General features: G+C 41.9%; 1 protein-coding gene, 1 long non-coding RNA gene and 1 pseudogene across 2 annotated transcripts; all 3 read left to right on the top strand.

The window, feature by feature from the left end:
* The first annotated feature begins 2,646 nt into the window (after positions 1 to 2,646).
* On the top strand, positions 2,647 to 7,034 carry LOC125002949 (keratin, type I cytoskeletal 19-like). The gene is made up of 9 exons (XM_047577313.1): positions 2,647 to 3,131; positions 3,629 to 3,754; positions 4,609 to 4,691; positions 4,865 to 5,021; positions 5,154 to 5,315; positions 5,416 to 5,541; positions 5,855 to 6,087; positions 6,186 to 6,331; positions 6,433 to 7,034. The coding sequence occupies exons 1-9, from the start codon at positions 2,688 to 2,690 to the stop codon at positions 6,537 to 6,539; spliced, it is 1,584 nt and encodes a 527-aa protein (XP_047433269.1). The 5' UTR covers positions 2,647 to 2,687; the 3' UTR covers positions 6,540 to 7,034.
* A 7,916-nt stretch (positions 7,035 to 14,950) lies between these two features.
* LOC125002965 lies at positions 14,951 to 16,726 on the top strand (annotated as a pseudogene).
* An 814-nt stretch (positions 16,727 to 17,540) lies between these two features.
* Positions 17,541 to 18,279, top strand: LOC125004777. Its single transcript, XR_007112380.1, has 2 exons — positions 17,541 to 17,576; positions 17,678 to 18,279. It is a non-coding gene; the product is annotated as an uncharacterized LOC125004777 (long non-coding RNA).
* The last annotated feature ends 331 nt before the right edge of the window (positions 18,280 to 18,610 follow it).

Here is an 18,610-nt window from a genome sequence, read left to right on the forward strand (position 1 = left end):
CGGGAGCATGAATTCAGTTGTCTATCAAATAATCCTCAAAGAGAACATCCGGCCATCTGTTCATGACCTCAAGCTGAAGAGAACTTGGGTTCTACAGCAGGACAATGATCCAAAACGCACCAGCTAATCCACCGCTGAATAGATGAAGAAAAACTAAATTAATCCTATTGAGATGCTGATGCATGACCTTAAAAGGGAGGTTCATGCTGGTAAACCCCCCAATGTGGCTGAATTACAACAATTCTAGAGAGATGAGTGGGCCAAAAATCCTCCACAGCGCTGGAAAGACTCATTGCAAGTTAATGCAAACACTTGATTGCAGTTGTTGCTCCTACAGGTATCCCAACCAGTTATTAGCGTCAGGGGGCAAACACTTTTTGACACAGGGCCATGTAGGTTTGGATTTTGTTTTCCATTAATAATAACAACCTTCATTTAAAAACTGCATTTTTTTATTTTTTATTTATTTGTTCGATGATCTGAAACATTTTAGTGTGACAAACATGCAAAAAAAAAAAGAAGACATCGTTCAGGAGGACAACACTTTTTCATACCACTGTAAATAATACACCACAGATAACAATGCTGCGATTGTTGTTCCTAATAGGACTAGTCGACTAGTCGACTAGATGCTTTACGCATCAAGGCGACGAGGAGAAGACAGGTGAGGAGCCCAGTGGATCACTGCAGCAAACTAGCAGTGGCTAATCTAGTGTGTGTAAATACTCCACTAGAGATGAAGTCCATTACACCGTGACATACAGAATATGTAAGAAATACATAAAAAGTACTACTGCAATGCGCACTCACCTGAAAAGTCATCCGCTAGCGATAGCAGAGGAACGGTCCACACATTAGGGCCAAATCATCTTGACTGCAGTCAAGAGAAGTAGACTGCACATCAGCAACTTGCTGGTAAATGTTATCATCTAAAGTTATTAGACGTTTAGCTGCTGTACGTGGTACATGATTTTTTTTTTTTTTTTTTTTTTTTTTTTTTTTTATCCCGGCTACATTATCCTGCTATAGGCTACCTGCAGCGTTTGTGTGGCCATGTGTTTATGTTTGGATTTTATTGTGTTCTGCTGACAATGTTGCCGTGGTTGTAGAGCGTTTTTTTGTGTGTTTTTTTCTCGAGCAGTATAGAAGCATCAAGACTGGTGGTGTGTATGGTGTTGTCGTGGGCTGCTACGGTCAACAGTAGTCTTCTTGCTTCAGTTACCTCGCCTGAAAGCCTCCGTAGTTTTTCTTGTGTGAAACGCTACAGTATGTATTCAGCTCAGGAATGTAGATTTCATTGTTGCAAAGCATTCATTTCTTTTGTATTTGTATGCCTGACGTCATCGACTAGTCGACGTTGATTCGACTTTCATCACAAAGTCGACTTTAAAATCCGAAGTCGTTCACCCCCTAGTTCCTAAACTGGATTTTGTATCATTCATCTATTTAGGATTGACTGAGTTTAGGAGCGACAGCAGGAGACAACAAACATCCGAGTGAAAAATAAAGCTAAATTGACACTTATTGATGCCAAAAATGTGAACAACATCCACATAAAGAAAGGTGGGGAAGGTCTGAAATGTCTGTCGAGGTTCAGTCACTAGGTGATGGTATATATAAACGATAAAGCTGAAACAATCGAGGTTCTTGAAGATGTTTTCATTATTCAAGTGACTTCTTCAGTTGTAAAAGACTGGTGGAGATGTTCTTTTTATTAGGAGCCTCTGTTGACAGTGCCCACCTGAGACTCACACAATGACCAGAAAATCACATGTAAATGAAGGAATTTGTACTGATCCTGTCTCCTGTCCCCAGTCAATGATAGTCTACTGACAATTAACGACCAGAGGCTCCAGTCCCAGTGTGTGAACGGGACTGACACTATTTCTGTTCCTAAAAGGTTTTAGAAATCCAACACATCCATTTTCCCTTGAGTCAGCTGTGTATACTGAATGAGCTTTAAAATATGAATAATTGCTGAGTATTGAAAGATATAAATAGTACATATTAATGAATGACTGTTTTCTTTTCACAAAGTCGACTTTAAAAAATCCGAAGTCATTCAACCCCTAGTTCCCAAACTGGATTTTGTATCATTGGTCTATTCCCCGTTGTGTTCTTGTTATGCACCATGACATAGAGATGTGGGGAATCTGGAGGCCAATCGACCTTCACAAAGACCACGTTGTTATGTTTCTCAAATCCTTCCTGAACGATTTTTACTTTCCTTAAAGGTGTTTCTGTCATTAGTTTTTCCTCACTTGTTTTACTGTGTGCCTGTGTTTTTTTTTTAATCATGTTTGATTAGTAGTTTTGTTATGATTCCTTTCTTTTTGACAAGGTCTCACTTTGTATCACCAATATGTTACACACAAAAAATAAACCCACCTATTAAAAGGTTTGCAGTCTACATTTTCTCTCAAACCTGAAAGTCTCATTAGTAAAACTATTAAGTGAGAGACAACTGTTCTGATATCACTTGGTCTATCAGTCTTGCTGAACTGGATACTCCACCTGTCTGCCACGGATCATTTCTAATGAGCCTGTACACGCCTAATGATTTAAAAAAAAATATGATTTGCATACCACACATGGTTGTTTGGAAGACCTGACCAGTCCTGCCCTATAAATACCCACTAGTCTCAGTCAGAATCACAGCGCACCAGTCTGCACATCCTCGACTCACCATGGCCCAGTCTCCCAGCCAGCAGAGCACCAGCTACAGCTCCCAGGGCATGTCCACCGGCCGTGGTAACTCCGCCGCCTGTGGCAGCTCCACCGCCCGCAGCACCTCCACCTCCTGCGGCACCTCCACCGCCCGTGGGAGCTCCGCTGCCTGCGGCACTTCCACCGCCCGTGGCAACTCCACCTCCTGCGGCTCCTCCACCGCCCGCAGTGTCTCCGGCAGCAGCGCCTGCAGCCTGGGCGGACGGATGAATGGACGCTCCTCCGCTGGCTGGGTGCCCAGCATGTACGGAGGAGCAGGAGGTTTTGGGACCCGCATAGCCCAGTCCTCCAACTCCTCCTCATCCTCTGCATCACTGAACATGGGCGGAGGGGCCGGCGTGGTCGTGGATGGGAAGTTGACCATGCAGAACCTCAACGACCGCCTGTCAACCTACCTGGACAAAGTAAGTTATCATATCACCTCCTGTAGGATTTTATAAACAACACACACATGGCATTGCCTCATAAATTTGTCACATTATAATTGATGTCTCATAATTAATCTGCTCTCATGAAGCTATGTGTGAATGATTTGGTTTAGAGAATGTAAAGTTAGACACTGCATGGTTGGTTATTATTGAGGGGAAAATAGTATTCAAGAAATATTTTAAAAGCCCTCGACTGACATTTAAAATACGATATAATACAAGGATCTGACTTGAAAAGTTTTTACCTTTTGCAACATGGACAAAAAACAACAAAGAGGATGTCAGTTGTTGATTTTAGATAGAAATTAAAGGAAAGAATGATTTTTTGATATATATATATATTTAAGAGCTGACAGAGATTTGCTTATCTGACCCAGTATTTCCATCATTGTCATAAAGCACAAGTGGCTAAAGCAGGTGATAATAAAAAAGAAGAACAAGAAGAAACTGATGTTGTCTGGTTGTGTGTGCAGGTGCGCTCTCTGGAAGCAGCCAACAGGAATTTGGAGCAGCAGATCAGAGACTTTTATGAGAAGAGAGCTAACGATGTCCCTGACTACAGTTGCTACTACGCCACCATCAGTGACCTGAGAGCTCAGGTACCTTTCACATCAATACATGTTGAACCGACAATGAAGGAACACAAAATTTGGACTAACAGTTCTGTCCACTCCTCCTGCTGGTCATTGGAGAATAGAAATACTTCACACTGCTCAAAGCAAAACTAAACTGTGGACCTAGATTACTGTGATTGAAAAGACATGGTTAGAACTCAGTCATTCAGTTCAACTTTGGTCCAGTTTGGTCTGGAGTCAAGTAGCAACAACAGAAAGACACACCATTATACTGAGTAAATGATACTTTACCAATGAAACCAAATGTGGTCTGATTAGACAGGAGTGACAGCAAACATCTGACTGTCACCCTTGAAAAAAAAAATGCTAAACTGACACCTATGTGAACACATCCACATAAAGGAAGCTGGGGAAAGTCTGAAATGTCTGTCGAGGTCACGACTAGGTGATGGTATATACAAACACCAACGCTGAAACGATTGAGGTTCTTGAAAATGTTTCCATTATTCTAGTGACTTCCTCAGTTCTACAAGGTGGAGATGTTCTTTTTATCAGGAGCCTCTGCTGACAGTGCCCACCTGAGACTCACAATGATGACCAGAAACTCACGTGTAATTGAAGGAATTTGTACTGATCCTGTCTCCTGTCCCAGTCAATGATAGTCTACTGACAAATAACGACCAGAGGCTCCAGTCTCAGTGTGTGAACGGGACTGACGCATTCTGTCCCCAAAAGGTTTTAAAAGTTGTACAAATACATTTTCCCTAGAGTCAGCTGTGTATACTGAATAAGTTTTAAAATATGAATAATTGCTGAGTACTGAAAGATATAGATAGTACATATTAATTAATGATTGTGTTTTCTTTTCCCCTTCTTAGATTGAAAAGCAATGGTCAGAGAATCAGAACATCATGTTGCAGATCGACAACAGTCGGCTGGCTGCAGAAGACTTCAAAACAAAGTACAGCAAATTTACCTTTCTGTGTTGGTTCATGCTGCAATTTTTGTAGAGTTGGAATAACACATTTATGAATACTGAAAAAAGATAATCTTTTAAATATCACACCTTTAATAGAGATAAAAATGACTCTAAGTGCATGTTAATGAAGTCTAACCCCTGACGGTCCTGTGCAGATATGAATTTGAGCACCACCTGCACAAGGTAGTGGAGGCTGATGTGCTTCGTCTCCGCGGGGTCCGGGACAGCATGACTCTTACCATCAGCGACCTGGAGATGCAGATAGAGGGTCTGAAGGATGAGCTAGTGTGCATGAAGCAGACCCACAAGGAGGTGAGAACATCGTCTGTTTTTGAAACACAGAGGAACCGCGAGCTGTTGATTGAACTGCAAATGGCGCCACCTGTTGGCGACAGCAGTAATGGACACTGAAAATGTTGAGCAAGTCCTTCTTGAATGTTGCAGGAGACAACTCAGATGAGGCAGCAGAGCAAGGGTTCTGTGAATGTAGAGGTGGACATTGGCTGCTCTATTGATCTGTCAAAGCTCCTGGAGGAAGTGAGGGAGCAGTATGAAAATGTGGTGAAGAAGAACAAGCATGAAGTTGAAAAATGGTTCCAGTCTAAAGTAAGGTGTCTCCAGAATAAGTCTTTGAAAAAGAAAATGTGAATGAAGTCATTCAAAGGTTGTTCATTATGTGTATGTATGTGCCTGTGCCTGTGAAAAGGTGGAAACCCTCCAGAAGACTATTGTTACCTGTGAAACAGAAGCGAAGGCAAGTGCCAAAGAGGTGGCAGAGCTGAAGAGGACGTACCAGAGTTTGGAGATCAACCGGAACAGCGCCTATGCAGAGGTAGAGATAACAGGAAGCACACCTTGGTTGTGTTGGATAAGTTGGTCATAATTTTGATTGAAGAGTAGTGTGATATTTCTGTCTGTCTCAAAGCAACACTAATGACCAATGGAACACAATATTTCAGCAATATATTGCATTTATTCCTGATGCTGTTTGAAGGGACAGAATTCACTGTCCCATTCGAAAAATGTACTTGGAAAAACTGTGGGCCTTTTGAAGAAATCTGTGTTGTCCAAATTCATCACAACATGGACGAGGTGATTCTTTCCTCTCATCACTCTCACCAACATCTTTCCTGTCTGTCCTGCAGCTCGAGCTCCTGGGGCAGAACTTGAAAGAAGTGAAGACCTGTTACGGCGCTCAGCTCTGCGAAAGCCAGAGGCGCGTCACCATGATGGAGACGGAGCTGCAGCAGCTGAAAGCCTCCATCGAGCAGCAGCAGGTCTGTTACAAGCAGCTGCTGGACATCAAGATGAGGCTGGAGATGGAGATCGCTGAGTACAGGAGGCTGCTGCAGGGAGATCAGTGTGTGCAACAGCTGACGTGAGACATGAAATATATATTTTGATCCTTTATTACTGGAAATGGGAGTTGTTTCACAAAGCTAACTGTGTTTTAAATAATTGTTGCTCCCTCCATAGTACCCAGTGCACCCAGGCCCCCCAGGCCCCCAAGGCCCCCCAGGCAACCCAGGTCACCCAGTGCACCCCGGTCGCCCAACCGACCCAGGTGACCCAGGTCGCCCAGGCTCCCCAGGTCCACAAGAAGGTGGAACAAAAAGGGGAAGGTAAGGAATAGTGATCACTCAGTGAACTACCTTTCTCATCTTGGAACAATATCAGTGAATGCGCTGACGTCACATGATGGATTATTTTTTGTTCTCTGCAGAACATAAACCCCACATCGAGAGGCGGGTGAAGACCATTGTGCAGCAGGTCGTCGATGGACAGGTGGTGTCCTCCTCCGTTGACACCCAAGTGGAGACCATTCAGTAATGCTGCTGCTAAACCCTATACACTGACTTAAATGGCGTAAATGATGTTCAGTGTATCTCTGTCACATGGGTTTAATTAAGGCTTTAACCGTAATTTACTTTTAAGCTTGCAAAAGCAGTTCAGCTTCTTCAGTGAGTTACGTTGGTATTTTCATTCTTGATTGGTGATGTAGGGAAAAGTTTCAGTGAGTGATGATATTTACCTGGTGGATGCTTCTTCTGATAAGTCACAATATGATTTAAAGTCATACAGATGATGCGCTGTCTTAATTATAACTCTGAGAGGTGGATGGTATGAAGGCAGACTGTGTTTTTGAACAATTTCATCATAAAGTCAACTGAAACACTTTTGTTATAACACTTTAAAATTAGTATGTGAAGCTCCTCAGACATCCAGGTCATAGTATAACAATAACAACACCAACTGCATGCGCTTAAAGTCACCATCTCCTCCTGACTGTCCTGACAATAAAAATACTGCAGTGCTTGATAAAAACTGTGTTTTTGCTTTTTTTTTTCCAAAAATGTTGAAATATGATTTTAAGCAATTATGCTACTCTGCAAACCATGTTAAGAAAAGTATTCAAGTGCAGAATTTAGAATGAAATTCAATTGATGACCACCAGGTGTCACCTTTGGTTTCTCCCCTGGCTCAACCTGAGTGGTTTTAACCTTTAACCACTTTGCATAAACCTGTATACTTTTTGATGTTGGGTGGGGGTGCTGGCAGGTTTAGGCCTAATTTGATAATTAAAACTACTGACAGGAGAAAATAACATTGACCATCACAGGCACTTCAGTGTTCTGCTGGGAAACATTTGGACCTGGCATTCATTCATGTAGATGTTACTTAGACATGTAGCACCCACCTAGACCAGACCAGACACCTCGACCCCATAGCAACGACACACTTGGTGGCATCAGACATCCCCAGCAGGATGCAGCCTGACACAGACACACACACAAACAGTTTAGGAACAACTCAGAAAACACAAAGAACAGCATAAGGTGTTGACCTGTCCTCCAAATTCACTAGATCTTAAACTGATCAAGTGTCTGAACTAAATTACTAAATTAATCCTATTGAGATGCTGAGGCATGACCTTAAAAAGGAGGTTCATGCTGGTAAACCCTCCAATGTGGCTGAATTACAACAATTCTAGAGAGATAAGTGGGACAAAAATCCTCCACAGCGCTGGAAAGACTAATGCAAGTTAAGGCAAACACTTGATTGCAGTTGTTGCTCCTACAGGTATCCCAACCAGTTATTAGTGTCAGGGGGCAAACACTTTTTTTGACACAGGGCCATGTAGGTTTGGATTTTGTTTTCCATTAATAATAACAACCTTCATTTAAAAACTGCATTTTTTTATTTTTTATTTATTTGTTTGGTGATCTGAAACATTTTGCATAAAAAGAAGACATCGTTCATGAGGCCAACACTTTTTCATACCACTGTAAATAATACACCACAGATAACAATGCTGCGATTGTTGTTCCTAATAGGACTAGTTGACTAGTCGATTAGATGCTTTACGCATCAAGGCGACGAGGAGAAGACAGGTGAGGAGCCCAGTGGATCACTGCAGCAAACTAGCAGTGGCTAATCTAGTGTGTGTAAATACTCCACTAGAGATGAAGTCCATTACACCGTGACATACAGAATATGTAAGAAATACAACAAAAGTACTACTGCAATGCGCACTCACCTGAAAAGTCATCCGCTAGCGATAGCAGAGGAACGGTCCACACATTAGGGCCAAATCATCTTGACTGCAGTCAAGAGAAGTAGACTGCACATCAGCAACTTGCTGGTAAATGTTATCATCTAAAGTTATTAGACGTTTAGCTGCTGTACGTGGTACTTATTTTTTTTTTGATCAATTTTTTATTGAAGAATGTACAGTGTATATATATATTCACATTATATACAGAGTTTTTACCTTTTTTCCCCCCCACACTAAATAATGATAGAACCCCCCTCCCCATCCTGCATGGCGATTTCCCATGAACCTCCCACCCAGGATCCCCCCCCCCCCCAAAAAAAAAGAAATATATATATATCAAGGTCGATCGTGCTGCAACCTTTCCAACTAACTTGTATGCTGCCTCCCAGGCCTGCAGAGTCTTATGATAGGCCCCATGCATACGGGCAACAGACCACTCAATCAGAACAATGTCGAGAAACGAATTGGCCCACTGCTGCCAAGCCAAGGAATGTGGCGGTTGCCACCTAAGAGCTAGCATCTTCTTTGCTGCTGTGAGACCGGCCCATACAATACGTCTATACTGCAGGGACAGATTTAAAAAAGAGTCGTCATTAAGCAGAAGTAGGGCTGGGGAGACTGGGATGCTGATCTTGTCACTTAAACTGAGAGATACTTCCTTCAAGAATCTAGCAACACCAGGGCACTCCCAATAAACATGCAAGAATGACCCCTGGGCATTAAGTGGGCAAAGATCACAATCTGGAGATGTGGTGATCTTCATAGAATAACGCCTTCTGGGGGTGAGGTACATCCTATGAACATATTTATAGTGTATTAATTGATGGTTGGGGTTTTTGGATGTACCACTGAGATTTTTCCACACTGTGTTCCAGCAAATCTCTCTATCATTTAACTCATTTAAATCTCTATTCCAAACACCCTCTACTGGTAAGGGTTTGTAAGTTCCAAAAATGAATTTGTACAGTTTAGAAACCATCCCCCGTGTAGGTCCAAATGAGGCAAGTTACTTACGTAGAGGGTGAGTGGGTAGAGCTGTACCCCATGGGACACCATATGCCCGCATAGCTGATCTTAACTGCATATAGAAGAAAAAAGATGAACCTGGAAGATCAAACTCAGCTTGTGGATCGTTAAACGCTCGTAAACCATGGACGCTATACAGGTCTTTTAGTACATTCACACCCTTATTCTTCCAATGCGGAAATGAAAAGGCTATATTACCAGTAAGTAAGTTAAAAATCGGTGTATGATTCATTACAGTACGATAAGATGTGAGTAGAAATGAAATAACAGGACCTAAACGTAATTTTGCTTTTTACAATGGTATGTTAGCATATACCAGGTCTTGCAACCTGTGAGGCAGTGCAATATTCTCTTCAATTGATCTCCAAGAAACAGAGGAACTAGGGTTGAACCATGTAGACAGAGGGCGTAGCACATAAGACCAGAAATAGATTTTAAAATCTGGCAGAGCTAAACCCCCCAGTGTCTTATCTCGTTGGAGAGTTGTAAGTTTTAGGTGCGGTCTCTTTCCTTTCCATATGAATTTAGAAACTAATGACTGGAGTCTATCCCAATATCCCAAAGGGGGAGCAAGAGGGATCATAGAAGAGTAAAAATTAACAGTCGGAAGTACATCCATCTTAACTATTGCTATTCTGCCTTGAAATGAATTTGGAAGATACGACCAGTGCTCAAAGTCCTTCTCTATCTGATTGTATATACCCTGAAAATTTTTTATTGCAATGGACGACGTGGAGGGAAAAATTTCAACCCCAAGATATCTAAAGCTTTTAACTACTGGTATATGAGGTGGCAGGTGAACTTGAAGTGCAGCTGAGTTTAAATGCATCAACGCTGACTTTGTCCAGTTAATTTTGTATCCAGAGAGTGAGCTGAATGTATCAAAAGAGGAAAGCAAATGTGGGATTGAGGAACCAGCACTGCCTACATAAAGAAGGATGTCATCAGCGTACAAAGATATACGATGCTCTGTATTACAAAAAGTGATGGGATATACTGATGGATGTTGTCTTATTTTCTGCGCCAGTGGTTCAAGGAAAGAGCAAAAAGTAGGGGTGAAAGGGGGCAGCCCTGGCGAGTGCCCCTTGATATTGGGAACAGGGCAGAGCATATGTGGCCTGTGCAGACCATTGCTGAGGGATTTGCATATAAAACCTTAATCATATTAATAAAATGTATACCTAGTCCAAATTTGTCCAACGTTGTCCAGAGATATTCCCATTCTAACCGGTCAAACGCTTTTTCAGCGTCCAACGATAGAACTGAGCAAGGGGGATCAATGCTACTAGCTGCATGGATGATGTGTAACAGGCGGCGCACATTGTCAGATGCTAGGCAAGTTCTGATAAAACCAGTTTGGTCGTTGTGTATAAGTTTTGTAAGATGTTTCTCCTACCGGGTTGCAAGCACTTTAGCATATAGTTTAATATCCCCATTCAGAGGGAGAGAGGTCTGTAGTTACCACATGGGCAAAACTGTAATTATAGCTGTGTTAATGCTAGAGTTAAATGCACACTTATCAATGGCTGTATTAATCATATCCAGTAATGGTTTGCCCAGTTCATCCCAGAAAGTAAGATATGGCTCAGGTGGAATTCCATCCCACCCTGGGGATTTGCCCTTTTTCATATTAACAAGAGCCTTCTTCAATTCTTCTAGAGAAATTGGGGTATTGAGTAATTCTGATTCATTGTCAGACAGAGAAGGTAGATTTAGGTCCTGAAAAAAATCTGCAAAATGCCTGCGCATCAAGGGAGATTTCAGAGTTGTAAAGAGATGAGTAGAAAGATTTAAATTTCAAATTGATATCAAGTGGATTGCTCAGGGTGCGAAGAGGTGTTTTTAATGGCTGTAATATTTGAATATTTTTCATGTTTTTTCAGTCTTAGGGCTAAAAGGTGACTTGGTCTGGCGCCATTGAAATAATATGTTCTTCTGGTTCTGTGCGTTAAGAACTCCGCCCTATATCTTAACAAAGAGTTCAACTCAGTTGTTGTCACAGCTATTCTGCCTTGTAATGCCTCAGAATAACTTGTTTGTTGTTGGACCTCTAGTTGGGTGAGAGTATTCTCCAGTTCAGTTATCTTGTTTAGTCTGCTCTTATTAAGGTGGGATGAGAATGAGATTGAAGAGTCCCTGATACAACCCTTTATAGCGTCCCATACAAATCTAGGATCATCTACTGAGCCTGCATTGACGTCTATAAAAGTGTTTAACTTTTCTCTGAGAAAAGTGCAAAAATCTCCATTTTTAAGCAGTGAGATATTGAACCGCCAGCGAGGAGCTCTAAGGGGTGTACCTAGGAGCGTGAAGCGTGAGGCGACAATGCTATGATCTGATAAAGAACAAGGCTTGATAACAACATCATGTATTCAGAAAGGGAAGTAGCTGAAGTTAATATGTAATCTATTCTGGAAAAACTCTGATGTCTTGCCGAATAAAAAGTGTATTGCTTAGATGTAGGGTTGACAGTACGGTAAAGGTCTGTTAAGCTAAGTACTGACAGAAAGTTCTGAAAGTCTTTTGATGCCTGAAGCTGTGTGGCTGTGGAGCGCTGAGCTGATTTGTCCAATGTTACATTTACACTACAGTTCATGTCTGCACCTAGAATAAGCGAGAAGTCCTGAAGTTGCAATAAGACTTCTGTTAAGCTGGGAAAGAACTCTGGTTCATACTGGGGTAGAGCGTAAACTGAAATAAAAGCAAATTTTGCGTCCAGATATAATAGTCTTAATGTAAGAGATCCTACCATCCTCACTGCCAAATTGTCCAAGTATAGTTATTGAGAGGTTACGCCGCAATACTACTAGTGAACCCCTAGTTTTGGTGTTCAAGTGATGCTGAGGCAGCCACATAATAGTGTTTGTTTGAAAATCGTGGACGTCTATAGTTCTTAAGTGGGACTCCTGTATAAAGCCAACATCCACATGTTGTCTGCGTAAGAGGTCTAAGCAAGCTGTACGCTTAATTTGACCATTCAGCCCGTTTACATTCCAGCTAATTACATGCATACTACTCATAACGACTTATAGAGGCTAGTATGCTGTACGTGGTACATGATTATTTTTTTTTTTTTTTAATCCCGGCTACAATATCCTGCTATAGGCTACCTGCAGCGTTTGTGTGGCCATGTGTTTATGTTTGGATTTTATTGTGTTCTGCTGACAATGTTGCCGTGATTGTAGAGCGTTTTTTTTTGTTTGTTTTTTTCTCGAGCAGTATAGAAGCATCAAGACTGGTGGTGTGTATGGTGTTGTCGTGGGCTGCTACGGTCGACAGTAGTCTTCTTGCTTCAGTTACCTCGCCTGAAAGCCTCCATAGTTTCTCTTGTGTGAAACCCTACAGTATGTATTCAGCTCAGGAATGTAGATTTCATTGTTGCAAAGCATTCATTTCTTTTGTATTTGTATGCCTGACGTCATCGACTAGTCGACGTTGATTCGACTTTCATCACAAAGTCGACTTTAAAATCCAAAGTTGTTCACCCCCTAGTTCCTAAACTGGATTTTGTATCATTCATCTATTTAGGATTGACTGAGTTTAGGAGCAACAGCAGGAGACAACAAACATCCGAGTGAAAAATAAGGCTAAATTGACACTTATTGATGCCAAAAATGTGAACAACATCCACATAAAGAAAGGTGGGGAAGGTCTGAAATGTCTGTCGAGGTTCAGTCACTAGGTGATGGTATATATAAACGATAAAGCTGAAACAATCGAGGTTCTTGTAGATGTTTTCATTATTCAAGTGACTTCTTCAGTTGTAAAAGACTGGTGGAGATGTTCTTTTTATTAGGAGCCTCTGTTGACAGTGCCCACCTGAGACTCACACAATGACCAGAAAATCACGTGTAATTGAAGGAATTTGTACTGATCCTGTCTCCTGTCCCCAGTCAATGATAGTCTACTGACAATTAACGACCAGAGGCTCCAGTCTCAGTGTGTGAACGGGACTGACACTATTTCTGTTCCTAAAAGGTTTTAGAAATCCAACACATCCATTTTCCCTTGAGTCAGCTGTGTATACTGAATGAGCTTTAAAATATGAATAATTGCTGAGTACTGAAAGATATAAATAGTACATATTAATGAATGACTGTTTTTCTTTTCACAAAGTCGACTTTAAAAAATCCGAAGTCATTCAACCCCTAGTTCCCAAACTGGATTTTGTATCATTGGTCTATTCCCCGTTGTGTTCTTGTTATGCACCATGACATAGAGATGTGGGGAATCTGGAGGCCAATCGACCTTCACAAAGACCATGTTGTTATGTTTCTCAAATCCTTCCTGAACGATTTTTACTTTCCTTAAAGGTGTTTCTGTCATTAGTTTTTCCTCACTTGTTTTACTGTGTGTCTGTGTTTTTTTTAATCATGTTTGCTTAGTAGTTTTGTTATGATTCTGTTCTTTTTAACAAGGTCTCACTTTGTATCACCAATATGTTACACACAAAAAATAAACCCACCTATTAAAAGGTTTGCAGTCTACATTTTCTCTCAAACCTGAAAGTCTCATTAGTAAAACTATTAAGTGAGAGACAATGTTCTGATATCACTTGGTCTATCAGTCTTGCTGAACTGGATACTCCACCTGTCTGCCACGGATCATTTCTAATGAGCCTGTACACGCCTAATGATTTAAAAAAAAATATGATTTGCATACCAGACATAGTTGTTTGGAAGACCTGACCAGTCCTGCCCTATAAATACCCACTAGTCTCAGTCAGAATCACAGCGCACCAGTCTGCACATCCTCGACTCACCATGGCCCAGTCTCCCAGCCAGCAGAGCACCAGCTACAGCTCCCAGGGCATGTCCACCGCCCGTGGGAGCTCCGCTGCCTGCGGCACTTCCACCGCCCGTGGCAACTCCACCTCCTGTGGCTCCTCCACCGCCCGCAGTGTCTCTGGCAGCAGCGCCTGCAGCCTGGGCGGACGGATGAATGGACGCTCCTCCGCTGGCTGGGTGCCCAGCATGTACGGAGGAGCAGGAGGTTTCGGGACCCGCATAGCCCAGTCCTCCAACTCCTCCTCATCCTCTGCATCACTGAACATGGGCGGAGGGGCCGGCGTGGTCGTGGATGGGAAGTTGACCATGCAGAACCTCAACGACCGCCTGTCCACCTACGTGGACAAAGTAAGTTATCATATCACCTCCTGTAGGATTTTATAAACAACACACACATGGCATTGCCTCATTAATTTGTCACATTATAATTGATGTCTCATAATTAATCTGCTCTCATGAAGCTATGTGTGAATGATTTGGTTTAGAGAATGTAAAGTTAGACACTGCATGGTTGGTTATTATTGAGGGAAAATAGTATTCAAGAAATATTTTTAAAAGCCCTCGACTGACATTTAAAATACGATATAATACATCAAGGATCTGACTTGAAAAGTTTTTACCTTTTGCAACATGGACAAAAAACAACAAAGAGGATGTCAGTTGTTGATTTTAGATAGAAATTAAAGGAAAGAATGATTTTTTGATATATATATATATTTAAGAGCTGACAGAGATTTGCTTATCTGACCCAGTATTTCCATCATTGTCATAAAGCACAAGCGGCTAAAGCAGGTGATAATAAAAAAGAAGAACAAGAAGAAATTGATGTTGTCTGGTTGTGTGTGCAGGTGCGCTCTCTGGAAGCAGCAACAGGAATTTGGAGCAGCAGATCAGAGACTTTTATGAGAAGAGAGCTAACGATGTCCCTGACTACAGTTGCTACTACGCCACCATCAGTGACCTGAGAGCTCAGGTACCTTTCACATCAATACATGTTGAACCGACAATGAAGGAACACAACAATTTGGACTAAAAGTTCTGTCCACTCCTCCTGCTGGTCATTGGAGAATAGAAATACTTCACACTGCTCAAAACAAAACTAAACTGTGGACCTAGATTACTGTGATTGAAAAGACATGGTTAGAACTCAGTCATTCAGTTCAACTTTGGTCCAGTTTGGTCTGGAGTCAAGTAGCAACAACAGAAGACACACCATTATACTGAGTAAATGATACTTTACCAAATGAAACCAAATGTGGTCTGATTAGACAGGAGTGACAGCAAACATCTGACTGTCACCCTTGAAAAAAAAAATGCTAAACTGACACCTATGTGAACACATCCACATAAAGGAAGCTGGGAAAGTCTGAAATGTCTGTCGAGGTCACGACTAGGTGATGGTATATACAACACCAACGCTGAAACGATTGAGGTTCTTGAAAATGTTTCCATTATTCTAGTGACTTCCTCAGTTCTACAAGTGGAGATGTTCTTTTATCAGAGCCTCTGCTGACAGTGCCCACCTGAGACTCACATGAGACCAGAAACTCACGTGTAATTGAAGGAATTTGTACTGATCCTGTCTCCTGTCCCCAGTCAATGATAGTCTACTGACAAATAACGACCAGAGGCTCCAGTCTCAGTGTGTGAACGGACTGACGCATCTGTCCCCAAAAGGTTTTAAAAGTTGTACAAATACATTTTCCCTAGAGTCAGCTGTGTATACTGAATAAGTTTAAAATATGAATAATTGCTGAGTACTGAAAGATATAGATAGTACATATTAATTAATGATTGTGTTTTCTTTTCCCCTTCTTAGATTGAAAAGCAATGGTCAGAGAATCAGAACATCATGTTGCAGATCGACAACAGTCGGCTGGCTGCAGAAGACTTCAAAACAAAGTACAGCAAATTTACCTTTCTGTGTTGGTTCATGCTGCAATTTTTGTAGAGTTGGAATGACACATTTATGAATACTGAAAAAAGATAATCTTTTAAATATCACACCTTTAATAGAGATAAAAATGACTCTAAGTGCATGTTAATGAAGTATAACCCCTGACGGTCCTGTGCAGATATGAATTTGAGCACCACCTGCACAAGGTAGTGGAGGCTGATGTGCTTCGTCTCCGCGGGGTCCGGGACAGCATGACTCTTACCATCAGCGACCTGGAGATGCAGATAGAGGGTCTGAAGGACAGCTAGTTGCATGAAGCAGACCCACAAGGAGGTGAGAACATCGTCTGTTTTTGAAACACAGAGGAACCGCGAGCTGTTGATTTAACTGCAAATGGCGCCACCTGTTGGCGACAGCAGTAATGGACACTGAAAATGTTGAGCGAGTCCTTCTTGAATGTTGCAGGAGACAACTCAGATGAGGCAGCAGAGCAAGGGTTCTGTGAATGTAGAGGTGGACATTGGCTGCTCTATTGATCTGTCAAAGCTCCTGGAGGAAGTGAGGGAGCAGTATGAAAATGTGGTGAAGAAGAACAAGCATGAAGTTGAAAAATGGTTCCAGTCTAAAGTAAGGTGTCTCCAGAATAAGTCTTTGAAAAAGAAAATGTGAATGAAGTCATTCAAAGGTTGTTCATTATGTGTATGTATGTGCCTGTGCCTGTGAAAAGGTGGAAACCCTCCAGAAGACTTTTGTTTACCTGTGAAACAGAAGCGAAGGCAAGTGCCAAAGAGGTGGCAGAGCTGAAGAGGACGTACCAGAGTTTGGAGATCAACCGGAACAGCGCCTATGCAGAGGTAGAGATAACAGGAAGCACACCTTGGTTGTGTTGGATAAGTTGGTCATAATTTTGATTGAAGAGTAGTGTGATATTTCTGTCTGTCTCAAAGCAACACTAATGACCAATGGAACACAATATTTCAGCAATATATTGCATTTATTCCTGATGCTGTTTGAAGGGACAGAATTCACTGTCCCATTCGAAAAATGTACTCGGAAAAACTGTGGGCCTTTTGAAGAAATCTGTGTTGTCCAAATTCATCACAACATGGACGAGGTGATTCTTTCCTCTCATCACTCTCACCAACATCTTTCCTGTCTGTCCTGCAGCTCGAGCTCCTGGAGCAGAACTTGAAAGAAGTGAAGACCTGTTACGGCGCTCAGCTCTGCGAAAGCCAGAGGCGCGTCACCATGATGGAGACGGAGCTGCAGCAGCTGAAAGCCTCCATCGAGCAGCAGCAGGATCTGTTACAAGCAGCTGCTGGACATCAAGATGAGGCTGGAGATGGAGATCGCTGAGTACAGGAGGCTGCTGCAGGGAGATCAGTGTGTGCAACAGCTGACGTGAGACATGAAATATATATTTTGATCCTTTATTACTGGAAATGGGAGTTGTTTCACAAAGCTAACTGTGTTTTAAATAATTGTTGCTCCCTCCATAGTACCCAGTGCACCCAGGCCCCCCAGGCAACCCAGGTCACCCAGTGCACCCCGGTCGCCCCAACCGACCCAGGTCCCCAAGAAGGTGGAACAAAAAGGGGAAGGTAAGGAATAGTGATCACTCAGCGAACTACCTTTCTCATCTTGTAACAATTTCGCTGAATGCGCTGACGTCACATGATGGATTATTTTTTGTTCTCTGCAGAACATAAACCCCACATCGAGAGGCGGGTGAAGACCATTGTGCAGCAGGTCGTCGATGGACAGGTGGTGTCCTCCGACGTTGACACCCAAGTGGAGACCATTCAGTAATGCTGCTGCTAAACCCTATACACTGACTTAAATGGCGTAAATGATGTTCAGTGTATCTCTGTCACATGGGTTTAATTAAGGCTTTAACCGTAATTTACTTTTAAGCTTGCAAAAGCAGTTCAGCTTCTTCAGTGAGTTACGTTGGTATTTTCATTCTTGATTGGCGATGTAGGGAAAAGTTTCAGTGAGTGATGATATTTACCTGGTGGATGCTTCTTCTGATAAGTCACAATATGATTTAAAGTCATACAGATGATGCGCTGTCTTAATTATAACTCTGAGAGGTGGATGGTATGAAGGCAGACTGTGTTTTTGAACAATTTCATCATAAAGTCAACTGAAACACTTTTGTTATAACACTTTAAAATTAGTATGTGAAGCTCCTCAGACATCCAGGTCATAGTATAACAATAACAACACCAACTGCATGCGCTTAAAGTCACCATCTCCTCCTGACTGTCCTGACAATAAAAATACTGCAGTGCTTGATAAAAACTGTGTTTTTTTTTTTTTTCCAAAAACGTTGAAATATGATTTTAAGCAATTATGCTACTCTGCAAACCATGTTAAGAAAAGTATTCAAGTGCAGAATTTAGAAATTTAGAAATTCAATTGATGACCACCAGGTGTCACCTTTGGTTTCTCTCCCTGGTTCAACTTCAGTGGTTTTAAACAACACTTTGCATAAACCTGTATACTTTTTGATGTTGGGTGGGGGTGCTGGCAGGTTTAGGCCTAATTTGATCATTAAAACTACTGACAGGAGAAAATAACATTGACCATCACAGGCACTTCAGTGTTCTGCTGGGAAACATTTGGACCTGGC

Source organism: Mugil cephalus, chromosome 2 (genome assembly GCF_022458985.1).
Source record: "Mugil cephalus isolate CIBA_MC_2020 chromosome 2, CIBA_Mcephalus_1.1, whole genome shotgun sequence".
Lineage (NCBI taxonomy): Eukaryota > Metazoa > Chordata > Actinopteri > Mugiliformes > Mugilidae > Mugil > Mugil cephalus.